This window comes from Nematolebias whitei, chromosome 8 (genome assembly GCF_014905685.2).
Source record: "Nematolebias whitei isolate Nwh7 chromosome 8, NemWhi1, whole genome shotgun sequence".
Taxonomy (NCBI): domain Eukaryota; kingdom Metazoa; phylum Chordata; class Actinopteri; order Cyprinodontiformes; family Rivulidae; genus Nematolebias; species Nematolebias whitei.
In genome coordinates this window covers 6,001,656-6,016,779 of record NC_056505.1, presented here as the reverse complement: position 1 = coordinate 6,016,779, position 15,124 = coordinate 6,001,656, and the positions used below count along the sequence as shown (strand labels likewise).

Here is a 15,124-nt window from a genome sequence, read left to right as displayed (position 1 = left end):
ACATTTTCTGCACGTGCTCGTCTGTTTTTATCACAGAGGTGCAGTTCTGACCTGAGCTTATATAACAGTTGAAGAATGTTTGCAATTTTGTTCATCTCTTTTCTTTTTCAAATCTTGTGTCAGTTCTTTAAGTTGATTCTCTTTTCTCCCACTGCATGTTCTCCACCCTAATGATCAATCAGTTTTTAGGGAAACGTTAAGGAAATAATCATTTATTAACTTTTGGAGTCAATCCAGTTTAGGATGGCTGCCAAACCTAATCAGCAAAAGCCAATAGTAGTAGTAGCTGAGAGTCATTCACAACACATACGCTGAGCACATCTTTTCTGTTTGTCATGAAGGACGGCGGGCGATATGCATTCCTTAAAAATTACAAATTTAGTTGAGTAAATGCTTAATTGTTTTTAAGTATGAATATGTGTGTATGTGCGAATAAAACATACACATTTCTATTTTCACCTAAATAAGTTGTGCACACATTTTATTTTTATTCTGGGCTGAGAAATGGAGGTTCGGTTCGTGTTCCATCAAACTTCTCGTGTGTTTTCCAGCTGAAGAACACGGAACAGAAGGAGTTAACGTGTCACATGGCAGCGGCTGGTATTATCAGCCCCGGGCTGTGAAAAAAAAAATGTATGAGGAAAAAAACCCTAAAGAGAACAAAGAAATCAGAGTGTATTTAAAGAGAGGCAGCCGTGCGTCTCCCGCACTCCGCTGCGCCTGAGCCCGCCTGTGCGCCAGCAGGATGCGGACTTCTCTACTTGTGTGCGTCTTTGCGCTGCACAGCTTCCCGGGCATGCTGGGTCTTCCAGTGCGCAGAACCGGCAGGTACAAAGTTACACCGGTGAGTTGAACTTTTTTTTAATCCCTCCTGTTTTTTTTTTTAATGATTTTTTTTTTTTAAGCTGATTTCTGACGCAGGATGTTTGTCTTTTAAACAGCTGCGCGCTTGCAAAACCTGCCATTCCTGTTATTTTGTGCTCATTTTACTGTTGATTTTCTTTATTGGAGGGATTCCACTCCCTCCCCCCTCTGACAGCACATGCACACGCTCACTCATGCGCAACAGATCGTCTCGTTTGTCACAGATCTGAAGCAGAGTTTGCGCCTAAACAACCTGCCTTATAAAATATTCGTTTCAGGTTCAGGAATGCGTGTTTCCACATCCCTGTGCACCTTTTCCTCTGAATCATCAGGACCAAAGACAAAACTAATGTTGTCATTTTCCAAAGATAACACTTATTGTTATTATTTCAACGTTTCCCTCTTCAGCGGTCGCCACCGCCAGTCATCCTGCTCCATCTCACTCTCCTCTGCATCTTCTGTCCTCTCTACTGCATGCATATCTCCTTTTTGTCTTTTTCCTGGCAGATGCATTTCTAACAACCTTCTACCAGTATACCCACTGTCCCTCCTCTGGACATGTCCAAACCACTGTCCCTCCTCTGGACACGTCCAAACCATCTCAGTGTGTCCTCTCTAACTTTATCTCCCAGTTCAACCTGTGCTGTACCTCTGATGATCTCATTCCTAATCTTCTCCATCCTTGTCACTCCTAAGGAGAACCTCAACATCTTCATTTCTGCCACTTCCAGTTCTTTCTCCCGTCTTTTTGTCCATGTCATTACACACTTATTGTCACAAATCACTCCTGAAACTTTGCTCCATCCACTCCATCCTGCCTGGACTCTCTTCTTCACCTCTTTACCGCACTCTCCATTCTCCTGGACAGTGGACCCCAGCACTTGAAGTCCTGCACCTTTGGGACCTCTGCTTCTTGTAGCCTCACTGTTCCACCTCCTCCCTCTCATTCACACATGGACTCGGTCTTACTATGACTGACTTTCATTCCTCTTCTTTCAAGTGCATACCTCCACCTCTCCAAGTTCCCTTCCACCTGTTCTCTGCTCTCACCACAGATCTCAATGTCATCTGCAAACATCATAGTCCACGAGGATTCCTGCCTGACCTCATCTGTCAGTCGGTCCATCACCAGAGCAAACAAGAAGGGGCTCAGAGCTGATCCTTGATGCACTCCCACCTCCAGCTATCTGTCACTTCTACAGCACATCTCAACACTGTTCTGCTGTCCTCATACATGACCTGTACCAGCCTAACATACTTCTCTGCCACTCCAGATTTCCTCATGCAACACCACACCTCCTCCCTCGGCACTCTGTCAGATGCTTTTTCTAAATCCACAAAGACAAAATGGAGTTCTTTCTGACCCTCTCTGTACTTCTCCATCAGCATCCTCAAAGCAAAGATAGAATCTGTGGTGCTCTTTCTTGGCATGAAACCATACTGCTGCTCACAGATAGTCACCTCTCGTCTAAGTCTTGCTTCCACAACTCTCTCCCAGATCTTCATCGTGTGGCTCATCAACTTAATTCCCCTGTAGTTGCTACAACTCTGAACATCACCCTTGTTCTTAAAAATGGGCACCAGCACACTTCTTCTCCATTCTTCAGGCATTTCCTCACCCTCAAACATGCCATTGAATATTTGAGTCAAAAACCTCACTGCCATCTCTCCAAGACATTTCCAAACCTCCACTGGTATGTCATCAGGTCCTACTGCCTTCCCCTTTTTCATTATTTTCAGAGCTTTCCAGACTTCCCCCTCACTAATCTTCCCTGCTTCCTGGTCCACAGTTTCTATGAGCTTTACTCTTCTTTCTCTTTCATTCTCTTCATTCATTAGCCCCTCAAAGCACTCCTTCCATCTTCCCGTCATGGTCACATCACTTGTTAGAACATTACCATTCCTATCTTTAACTAGCCTAACCTGCTGCACATCCTTTCCAGCCTGATCCCTCTGTCACGCCAATCAATACAACTCCTTCTCGCCCTTTTAGTATCCAACCTCCCACACAGCTCATTGGCCTTCTGCTTTGCTTTTGCTACCTCCCTCTTTGCTCTATGTTGCATCTCCTTATATTCCTGTCTCCTCTCCTCAGTCCTCTCACTGTCATATTTCTTCTTGTCTAACCTCTTTATTTGAATAGCTTCATGCACTTCACTATTCCACCACCAGGTTTCCTTATCATCCATTCTCTGTCCAGATGACACATCAAGTACCTTCTTACCTGTCTCTGTAATTACTGTTGCTGTAGTAGCCAGTGTCATCTAAGCGACACCATTCTGGAACGATCGAGACCCGGGTTAACAACAACCGCCACTGGTGCTGTTGATAAATAGAGTGCTGGCCCAACACTAATGTTGTCATATTCTAAAGACAACATTAAGGTTGTCATTTCTAATGACAACATTAGTGTTGTCATTTAGAAAATTGTTATTTTATTTTTACCTGCCTCTGTAATCATCCTTTTAGGAATAACCATCATCACTGTTTGTGCTGATTCAGCATTACACTGCTTTTCTCCTGTTTCTAATTTGTCAGCATCTTTTTTTTTTTTTACTTCAGCTACTTTCAACAATTTTATCCATTTAAGTATAAACAACAACTCTTTTAGGAGATTGGAGCCATGACTTTTAATATTTCTAACTTTTATACATTATATATTTTTAATCTTTTTTTTGTTTTCATTGAAATTTAAATATTTTTATATTATTTTAGTTTCTGTTTGGCTGGTTTTAAACATTAGCTATTGTTTTGCTAATAGCTTTCAGGTTGTGTTAATTTTCACTTTAGGATGATCTATCCATCCATTATCTTTACCTGCTTCTTACTTTTGGGATCGCGGGGGCCATATCCAGCAGTCGCTGTGCGAGGGGCGGGGGACACCCTGGACAGGTCACAGGGACACATAGAGACAAACAAGACAACCATTCACTCTCTCTCTCTCACTTAGGGACAATTTAGAGTTACCAATCAGCCTAACATGCATGTTTTTGGTCTGTGGGAGAAAACCGGAGTACCCGGAGAAAACCCACGCATGCACAGACATGCAAACTCCACCCAGAAGGGTCCTGGGCAGGGATTTGAACTGGCAACCATCTAGCTGAGAGGCGGCAGCGCTACCAACTGTGCCACTGTGCTGCCAATACTTTAGGATGGTGTTACAGTATGGTAATTCTAGATTTTAGCTACTCTTTTTTTTGTTGTTGTTATAATTTTAGCTTTTGCTGATTTATCATTAATAATGTTTTTAAAGCTTTTGCTTATATCTTCGGTTGTGCAAATTTTAGCTTTTTACTATAGTTTTCCAGGTTTTCACATTTAGCTCTTCATTTTTGTATTTAGGTACAGTTTTGCTAATTCTTACGTTTAACTGTGTTCTTCTATTTGGGGTTTTAGCTACAGCTGTGCTAATTTTAGGAGTGGCGGCACAGAGGTTAGAGCAGGCGAGTTTGTGATCGGAAGGTCGCCGGTTCAACTCCCTGAACTGACAACATCAAAATGACCAACACCTGCCTCCAACCTCATTTGCCCCACGCTGGGCCCTTGAGCAAGGCCCTTAACCCCCACCATCTACTCCCTTGGGTGCCCTAGGTGGCAGCTCTCTGCTCCACACAGAGGGCTGTGGTAGCTCAGTGGTCTGTGGTTGCGTCAGGAAGAACATCCGGCGTAAAAACAATCGCCAAGTCTTCGTGCAAGTTAGTTCGCTGTGGCAACCCCTGAAGAAGGGAGCAGCTGAAAGAAGAAAAATCCTTAGCTTTTAACTCATAGCTGCAGTTTTCATGATTTTAGCATTTAGCTTCTGTTTTGTTAACTTTAGCATTTAGCTATTGTTTTGATAATGTTCGTTTTTACCGACTGTTTTGCTAATCTTAATTTCTGTTCTGCCTTTTATTTTTTTGCCAATGGAGTTTTAACAGTTTCAACAAATGTCATTCAACACTCAGGAGTCAGACTGCAATTTGCAGAGAACGTTCATCTTTATTGTCACTCTGGTGTCTGCTCAGTGTCACGTCATCCTGCAGTCCGCAGCCGAACCTCGTGTCTCTGCATGACAGCCGAAAGTTTTGGTTCTGCAACATGATTTCTGCAGAGAAAGGAGTGAAAAATGAAAGGAGTTCTGCTGCAGGGTGGCATGAAGCAGTAATAACAGGTCCTGGAGGCATTTTATCAACAGAACCGTAAAAAAGAACATGTGGACCCGTCATGGTGGCGTCAGAAAACACTTTCTGTCCCAGATTTGTTTGGTGTTTTTTTATGTAATTGCCTGTGTGGGTGTGTTCATTGTCCTTTAGCAACATATTTCATGAACTACTAGATAGATTTTACTGAAACTCTCAGAAAATAATTATTTGATATACATTTACAACTGATTACCTTTTGGAGTCATCCTGATTCAAGATGGCCACCAAAGCTAATCAGCTTTAGCAAACACAAAAAGTCAAGAACTCTGGTAATTTTACAGATATTTAACTAAAATCTGGTGCAGTAGCAGCTGAGTCTTTCATGACACTAAGTACGAACAAAATGTACAAACTTTTTTGGTTTAAAGCATTGGCATGCAAGGTGGCAGGAGTTATGCATTTATTTATTATTCATTACTTCTTTATTCTTGTTTATTGGACATTTTTCATTCTATCGCTCCAACTGTTACAACAACTACATTGTATTTTTTTCACCTCCCATCTTCTCTCAAATTACTACTTCCTTAAACAAATATTTAGCCGTTGTTTACAGAGTGGACTTGTTTAGCACGCATGGCTCTTCGAAGGAATGTCCTGTTTACAGGTACACAGAAAAACAGTTTATCACAACAAGCGGGCGGCGTGCAGAGTGGTGGAGAAGAATGTTGTTGTTACTGAGAAGAGTTTAGAAGCTGCACTCTAACATTTATTATGTAACTGCTGATTCAGCATTCTCCTGATTTTTGTTTCCATACGTGTTTGTAGTCCTGACTACTTCTGCAGACTGTGAGCTATTTTAGCTTGCATCAAAAATGTTCAGCTCATTCAGAAGGTGAGTGCTAGAATTATTTGTTTGTTTTTGGTCATTTTTATACCTTTAAACTTTTTTTAAAATAAGCATTTTATTGCTTTATTTATTATTTTACTACATTTAGCTGTTTGGATCAAGTTTGCTACTTTTAGCTGTTAGCTAGCCTTTTGCTACTTTAGGCTTTTTCCTATCTTTCTGCTATTTATAGCCAGCCACATTACTTTTAGCTTCTAGTTACATTTTTGATACTTTTAGCATTTAACTAGGCTTATGCTATTTTAGCTTTTAGTTATAACTTTTAGCTACTTTTACATTTTTATGTCTGTGAAGATTTATTTAACCATAAAGATGATAGTGGATTCCTTTAAATAAATATAATCTATAATCAGAGGACAATAAGAAAATAGAACACCTTATCTCTAACTTTAGTGTTCATGCAAAACATATAAAATGTATTATATTTTATATATAAACACCATCAGCAGCTGTAAGGAGAGCAAACAGGAAGTATTTCTCATATTAAAACTGAAGAAGTCACATGATCCCATGATATAAAGTCACATGCCTGCTTAGATGTAGGTGTTTAGATGAAAACTGAAATATTTTGTAAACTTATTTTCACTTTTTTAGTCCTGTGTTTGTAAATTTCATAGTTTAAAATATAAGCTTTTAGCTACCTTTCAGCTATTTTTATTTAGCTTTTTGTTACTTTTAGTTTTCAGCTAGTCTTCTACTAATTTATCTTTTAGCTAGCCCTTTGCTTTTAGTTTTTATTCAATTCAATTCATTTCAAAAATACTTTATTAATCCCAGAGGGAAATTATTTGTTGTTGTAACTCGTTATCCTTATTTCATTAAGAGATGTTATAGATGCTGATGGCTGTAGGCAGGAAGGATCTCTTGTAAAGGTCCATCCCACAGTGGATCCTAAGAAACTGGCTGCAGATGCCGTCCGAGCCGTCCACCCAGACTCAGCTGGCCTCTCTGTTCCCCTGGGCTGTAGGACCGCCCAAATGTCGGGCAGAACTCCTCCCAGAGCGATGGCCACTCCTCCCAGCAGTCTGCTGAGCTCCTCGTCGCTGCGAACAGCCAACTGTAGGTGCCGAGGGACGATCCTGTCCTTCTGCTGTCATGAGCCGTGTTTCCTGCTAGTTCCAGGATCTCAGTGGTCAGGCACTCAAGCACAGCTGGCAGGTAGATGAGAATGCGTCCACAGAACATCCTTTTCAACTCATATGAGATTTGGGGCTGTAGTTGAGATATTATTTGAGCTTTTGAGATGTTAATCAGCTGCTGTTGGTTGTAGAAAACTGCCTTGTTGCCATGGTTACGCATCATAACAAATGTCCAAAACTAAAAAAAGTTTCAGTAAAAATCCTTCCAGATGCTCAGCATCTGATACCAGAGGAAACAATCATCCCAAAAAATGTGATTTACATCCAGAAAAAGAGGAATTAAAGTTTCCAAAAGCAAAATCTCAGAATGAAAGTAACAGAGCTGCTCCAACATGCAGCCACCTGGAGCGGCGCAATTCTAGAATTATCTGCCCATTTGCTCCCTTAGCTTTCAGGTAGCATTTACTGTATGTATTTTTAGCTGTTAGTTTTTTCTCCTTTTATCTTCTAACTAATCTGGTATTCTGCTACTTCCTCGTTTTCTGTAAATTTTAGTGTTCATTAGCACTCAGCATTCCCTAGAGCAGCAATTCTTTAGCTTATATTTGGAGGCTGTATGTTTGTTGAAGCATCAGCAGCAGGTGGAGCAGTTTGAAACGTTGCCTCAAACATCCTGACAATAAAAATGATGCAAAATCACAAGATAGGAGCATCTGTCAGTCAGGGCAGAACAAGCATCTTATAAATGTAACGGAGACAGAATTATTATCTGAAGGTCTTGATTTATATTCAGGCGAGGACTTGTCAGGATGAATGTGCAACCACAGCTCTCTGGGTTTGAACTTAATGGAGCAGCAAGTTCACACAGTTTATTGGAGAAGTATTAAAAATTATAGATCATTGTGCAAAAACGCACTTATAATAATTACACCCTTGGCACTGAGCTCTATATGTGTTAGGCAATGACTAAAAGGCAAAAATTCAAGAAAATCCTAAAGAATTCACCACTAAATCTAAAATGAGATATTTATAATGAGGTTGGAGGTTTTTTGTTGCAAAAACAAACTTCATTTGCACGTCCTCAAGTTGTTTTATTCTAAATATTAACATAATAATATTGAGTTTTTAATGCAAGTGTAAATTTAACTTTTATTACTAAATTTGTTCCTCCTTCAGAAAGTTGCGCACATTGGCAACATTGGCAACAACTCCAGGGCAATACGCATTCCTTCCAGAAATCTATCCTCTAATTTGGTTAATCTTTAGGAGTAGTTTTGTCAAAAATATGCTATAATCAACAAGTTTTAACTTTTATTTGATCTGGAGACCCCCCACTTTGTGTTTCTTGACACACAGTGGGGATCAGACTATAAACAATATTTAAAGAAAACTATTTTCCACCGTTGTCTGCACGCTGCTCAGGATGGGAGGCTGCAGTGAAGAGAGATTCATCGCAATCTGCTGGCTTCCTCACATAGATAACGTTTTACTAATTGGCATATTTTAATTCCCTGAATGAATCTTCCCAAGGGATTCACAAAGTTTTATTTACTCTAATCTAATTTTGGTATGTGAATGTTTTTATACAGTGGGCTTTTGTTGTGAATTGGCCCCATTTATATAAACTGAATGAATCAAAAGAAATAAAAAAAATAAAAAAAACACATGTGAACCAATTTCCTCTCGTAGTCAAATGGAAGCCAAAATATTAACTGACCCTGAGCTGTTGTGTTTGGTGCTTCCACTGTTTTGAGTCATTAGTTTTCAGTTTTTCTAAATATTGTAGCTAATTTTCCCAGTTTTGTATAATCACAGCCACTGCAGAACTGTAAAAACATCTATTTACAACATTAAAAGTGATTTTTAAATTTTTTTTCTGTCATCACATTGATAAGATGAGGTTGCACCTGCGATGACTCTGATATGTCTGTTGGCCATTTTCTCGCGGAAAGACTAATCTGTAGTTTGGGTGTCTGCTGAGATTAGAGCGGTTGTACACGCATGTCCCGACAGGCCTGCGAGTCTGTGGCATTCAGGTTGGTGGGATTCACAAACTGTGTTTTCTCTGTGCAGTCGACTGGGTGTGTGTGGAACAGAGAACTGTTTGGATTTTGCTTCTGTCAATAAAACCTGATTCCCGTGGTTTTCCCTGTCTGTTTTGTCCCATCGTATCGATGTCTTTGGGCGATGCGATTGGCGGAGGGACCGTGAGAGCAGGTGTGACGTCGGAGGGCCGACCCGAGTTCCCATCGGGCAGCTCTGGGTCACAGCTGCGTCGGGCTCTGAGTGGCCAATGAAACGCAACCGGGGGGGATGCAGTTAAAACACACATGTGCCTCCTCCTTTTATAGAGGGATTCATACGCCTTTGTTGGCAGAGAGAACACTCAGATACGTTCTGAATACTTGTCTAAAGGACTAACATTCCTTGAATGCATATCACCCGCCACACTTTTATACTCATGACAGAGTTATGGCCGTTTGGGTCAAACCTTGAAAATAACATTATGTACAATCTCACATGCCATTGCAAGACCCGTTGATGCTCAAAGTATGTGTTGTGAATGACCCTCAGCACCACCACAACAAATTTGAGCTCAATATCTGCACAGTTGAGTGAGTTAGAGACATTTTTTAGAGACAAGTGCAGAGGTGACAGGGCCTTCTCTGTAGCAGGACCAAGACTTTGGAAAGAGTTACCTCTGCTTGTCAGATTGGCCCCCTCCCTCTCGGTTTTTAAATCCCGTTTAAAAACTCACTACTATTCAGTAGCTTTCAACACCAGATGATCTGTTTTGAGATCCTGTATGCTCCACACTGGTTTGTCGTCATTATCTGCATCGTTTTTTATGTCTATATTCTGATTTACCTCATTTTGTATATTGCTTTGTGTGTTACCTGTTGTTCTGTCTGTACAGCACTTTGGTCAGCCTCGTCGCTGTTTTAAGTGCTTTATAAATAAAGTGGTATGGTATTTTTGTGTTTTCTAAGAGTTATTAGCTGTGGCACCATCTTAAAGTGTAGTGACTACACTTATGTACAGAGGGTTTTTCATTAAAACCAGTTTAGTGGTGGATGAGATATCATGCTAATGGGCAAACATTGGACAAATGGACAAACATTGCTCAAAGTATGTGTTTAGGATGACTTTAAAATACTACGGCACCAAATTGGGTGTAAAACTGAGTGAGTTAGAGCCAGTTGTGTTTTGAAGTTGGCTGAAGCAGCAATACTGAATCCAAAAATGTAATCGGTGTAAATCCAGTGATGAGAGTTACATTATGGTGCAGTGGTAGGGCAGCTGACTTGGGAGCAGAAAGTTACAGGTTCAGTTCCCAGCCATGTCCATATGTTATGGTGTTCTTCAGCCACCTATTCTAAATGCTTGGCGGGCACTCGTGTGCATCTCACGTGTGATGGGTCAAATGCCGAGTGCAAATTTTGTCGTTGTATGTCACCGCAAATCGCTTTCACGTCTTTTATCAAATTTAACCAGTGGTTTATGAGATGTTCTGCTAACAAGGGGGGAGTGGTGGTGCAGAGGTTAGAGAGGATGGGCCTGTGATCGGACGTTCGCCGGTCAACTCCCCGGACTGACATCATCAAAATGTGGGTGGAAAAGGTGAAACACCCACATCTGCCTCCATCCTCATTTGCCCCACTCTGGGCCCATGAGCAAGGCCCTTAACCCCTCCCTACTCCCCCACCCCCCTCCGTCCCCTCCCCCGGGCACCTTATATGGCAGCCCACTTCCTCATGTGTGTGCTCACATGTGCAATGGGAAAAATGCAGATAATTAATTTTCCCATTGTGGATAAACATATTAATAGAATACAAAAACATAAATTAAAAACACACATACACAGCAAAAAAAAAAGTTGCCCTTCTTTTGCCTTTTTTTGGTGATAACTATCAGAGCTGCATCACTTCATCCTTTTTAATTATTTTGTTTAGCCTGTTTGAATCAAAATTAAACATTTAAAGTTCTCTTCTGATCAAGTTTATTTTAATGTGACTGAACTTTAATTTCCGGTTCAAAAACATTTTCAGGGGTCGCTTCAACTTTTACCACAGACAAAACAGAAACGCAGCTATTATTTAGGAGGCTGACAGCCTTAACAAAAACATTCAGGCTTTAATCGTGTTCACCTGTTTGCGGGTTTTTTATGAAGTGGCTGATGCAACACAGAAAATGAAGAAATTAAAAACAAAACATTTTTGCTTTAAACCTTGGAGGTTTACTAGTGTTTCTGCACAGTTTTAATCACCTCCTTACAGTTTGATGCACACAGCTCAGGTGTTCAAAAACCACATCCACGAGTCAGCAGATGACTCGCAGGTTTTACGACCTTCCTCACACAGACAAAGGAAGTTTTGTCAGGTGGCTGCTTTAAAACAAGACCCTCAGCACCATGACGCATCGCTTTCTGCTGAGAAGGCATAAAATCTGAGACAACAGGCCTCAGGGAAGAAGAAGCCTCTGATGGTAAAGGAGGGAGGGGGGCATTACATGTGTGGACACATCCAGTTTCTGGTTACAGCGATGACAAGTGGGCAGCGATTCAGAGGGTTTGACAGCAGCGTTCAGATTTTACGCAAAAACATGTCTGAGCACGGTCGGTGCATCTGAGGACTGTCTGCAGCCAACAATAAAGCCAGCGTCACTCTGACAGCTCCTGTAGGAGTTCAGCCACTAAACTTCACCTCCTGAGCACCAAGGTTCTCCATTCAAAGATAACAGAGATCTTCACAATGTGCCAAAACACATGCTTATCAGAAAAACGACGGGTGTTAAACAGAGCTGGTGTTTCAGGTGTTTTACTTCTTTAGTTTCTGTTTTTTTACTCAGTATTGTTCTGTTACTGAAGCTTCAAAATTATTTTCTTGCAGCAATTCCTGACAGACAAACCTGCCTGGCTTTTTGTAACAGCATTTTTTCTCTCCTGAGCTACGTCTCCATGTTAAATTATTTGGATATTTATTATCGCCTGCCACCAAATGGCAAAGACAAATGATTATGTCTGCACATTATCTGTCTGTCAGCAAAAGATCTCAAGCTCAAGGTTCTTTATTGTCATTTGCATCACATGTGGTTCATGGGATGGAACTAAATTGTGTACTCAAGGTCCCGGTTACATCCATCCATCTATTATCTTTTACCCCCTTTTTCCATTTTGGGTCACAGGGGTCGCCGGTGTCCATGTCCAGCAATCACTGTGCGAGGGACAGGGTACACCCTGGACATGTCTCCAGTCCATCACAGGGACACATAGAGACAAACGAGACAAACAACCATTCACTCTCTCACTCACACCTGGGGACAATTTAGAGTTACAAATCAGCCTAACATGCATGTTTTTGGTCTGTGGGAGGAAACCGGAGTACCCGGAGAAAACCCACGCATGCACGGAAAGAACATGCAAACTCCACCCAGAAAGGCCCCTGGACTGGGATTTGAACCGAGGACCTTCTTGCTGAGAGGCAGTTGCATTCAACAATAGCAAAAATACAAAGTGTAAAAAGAAACAGTATATAAGGATCTAAGATATAAGCAAAGAAATACACTAAACACTAATAGTGCAAAACAATGCGCCGAGCAACAGCAGCACAAACATGAGTCTTTGTGGGTGGATGAGTACGAATGAATGAATACAGCAGCATGAAATAATCAGCAGCATGAGATCAGCAGCATGGATAATCAGCAGCACGTAATCAAAATTGCATTAGAGTGATTTTTTTTTCTCACAGTGATTATCCTGATCAGCCTCAGGGTAGAAGCTGTTCCTCAGTCTAGTGGTTCTATACTTAATGTGCCGCAACCTCCTGCCTGAAGGGAGCGAGGCAAAAAGTGTGTGTGCTGGGTGAGTGTGGTCCTTCATGATGCAGGTGGCCCTCTTCCTGCATCTGGAGGTGTAGATGTATCTGATGGTGGGGAGGCTGACTCCAACATCTTCTGTGCAGCCTTCACCACTCTCTGCAAAGCTTTTCTTTCTGCAGCTGTGCAGCCTCCATGCCACACGTTGATGCTGGAGCACAGGATGCTCTCCACTGCACACCTGTAGAAGGAGGTGAGGACTGAGCTTCCCAGACCAGCTCGTCTCAGCCGCTTGAGGAAGTAGAGTCTCTGATGAGCTTTCTTCATCAGGCTGGTGGTGTTGTTGCTCCAGCTGAGGTTGTCATTCATGTGTACACCCAAGTACTTGTAGCTGGAGCTTCAAATGATTTTAATTCATTGTTTTAGTTTAAAACCCTTTTGCACATCGTTCACTTCTGAAAACGCACAGGATAGTTGCACCTCCAATGTAATTATGAATAACTATGGATACATTTAAAAACATGTTTAAATGAGTTTAATCCTTTGTTACTTAATTTATACAACATACAAATGACTGCAAGTCACACAAACCGTGTTTATAAATCACGCAAAAAGATCCCTAAATGTGTAAAAACTTAGTTTCACTTAAAATCTTAAAAAATGCATAAATCCTTAAAGTTATTATTATTATGATGATGATTTAGATTCTGCTTCTACAGTTTTGTCTCTTTGCAATTATTAAAAAGAAGCTGTGGCTCCAACGAGGCAAAAATTAAAACTTTTAAAAATGAATCTTCAGCAATAAAAACTAACAGCAGGTCAAAAAGTTTTAATTTAGGGCCTTTGAACTTGATTTATTACTGAGAGATAAACATCTTTTTTAATTCAAGCAAATGCACCCTTGCAGAGTTTTAGTAGAAAAAAAACAAAAAACCACAAAGTGTATTTTGAACTGCAAACATAAATGTGTTAAACACTGTGGCATACTTCTGGTCAAATGTTAATAAGACATTAGTTGAAAGAATTTCTTTTTGCCACTGGGGCTACTTTGTACCAAGCACCTGAAGGCAAATGTAAAATTAATTCAAAAGGAAATGTAACTTCAGCAGTCAGAAAGAAAGCTTGAGGGAAACTGGGGGCATCAGAAAAGGAAATTACGAGTTTTGACAAAAAAACTTTTGCATTTAAGTGAATTCTTTAAAATAACCCGAGGGACAATTCATATTTTAATGTTTGTTGCAGAAAATAGAAGAGGAGCCTGGGAGCCGTTTCTTGTATGTTTTTATCAACGTGATATCTGACAGTCAGGGAGAAATTATCTGTAACTGATACCAGAGAATCCGGATGATAGGAAGTAAATCACAAGTGTTTACTTTAGAGGACAGATAAGGTTTTAAAGGCTGCACTCTCAATAGAAAACTGGGACAAAGAAGTGTTTCATTGTGAGAGAGGATTTACTGTACCAGAGAGGGGGTACAGTACATTTTTATCGACTTATCTCCCTTTTTACGCTGCTAATCCGACATATCAGGTGAAAACCAGAAACACCTGGAAATGGAAGGTGACACAAACCATCAAGCATCTGCTTAGAGTCCTTAAACGCTTCCTGGAACTAAAACCTCAGATCTGCTGTTTGCCTGCAGGATGATTTACTGATGGTTTCACTGCTGATGGTGATCATTAATACGAGCAGCGCCTTAGGGCTGCAATACTTACCCTGAAAGTCACACAGCCTTCCCTTTAATTTAGGATTTTCTGACACAGTTGTTTTTATGTTTGTTTGTTTTTCATTCGGATGCTATTTAACTTTGGAAACTTGACATTAAAAGAGCTAAATTTAGGTGAGGAAACCAGTTTCAGATCAGATTGACTTGTTTAAGTGGGGAGTTATACTTGCTTTACGTGCTAAATTTAAAAAGACACATGCGAGTTAGAGGCACATGTGGTTTAAAGTTTGGAAGAAAAACTACAGCTACAGCTAAAGCAGTTTTCAAGTGTTCCAAAATATTAAAAAGCAGCATGCGTAAAGATAAAGTATACAGCCACACTTTCATTATCACCTACCAAGAAAGGCAGTAATGTTGCTGTTTGCATGTCTATTAGCAAATGTCTCATGAACCACAGGATGGGTTTTAATGAAACGTTCAGAAACTAATCACTGGATGTACAGGTCAGACAGCTAATCAATCTTGGCCAACACAGAAACGGCTATAACTCAGCCAACTTGCAGATAGTAAACTAAAATGGTATGGTAATTGAGCATCATCATTTTCACAAACTTTAGGCGCTGCACATTGAACAAGTCCATCATCTAAAACTTTGGCACTACCTGTAGACAA

General features: G+C 40.7%; 1 protein-coding gene across 1 annotated transcript in view; it reads left to right on the top strand.

The window, feature by feature from the left end:
- Nucleotides 1–745: 745 nt before the first annotated feature.
- The window catches only part of mmp11a (matrix metallopeptidase 11a), a 32,731-nt gene continuing 18,352 nt past the window's right edge, over nucleotides 746–15,124 (top strand). Inside the window, exon 1 of the mRNA XM_037680170.1 lies at nucleotides 746–844. Within this exon, the coding sequence (XP_037536098.1) occupies nucleotides 746–844 (99 nt within the window). The remainder of the gene's footprint in view (nucleotides 845–15,124) is intronic.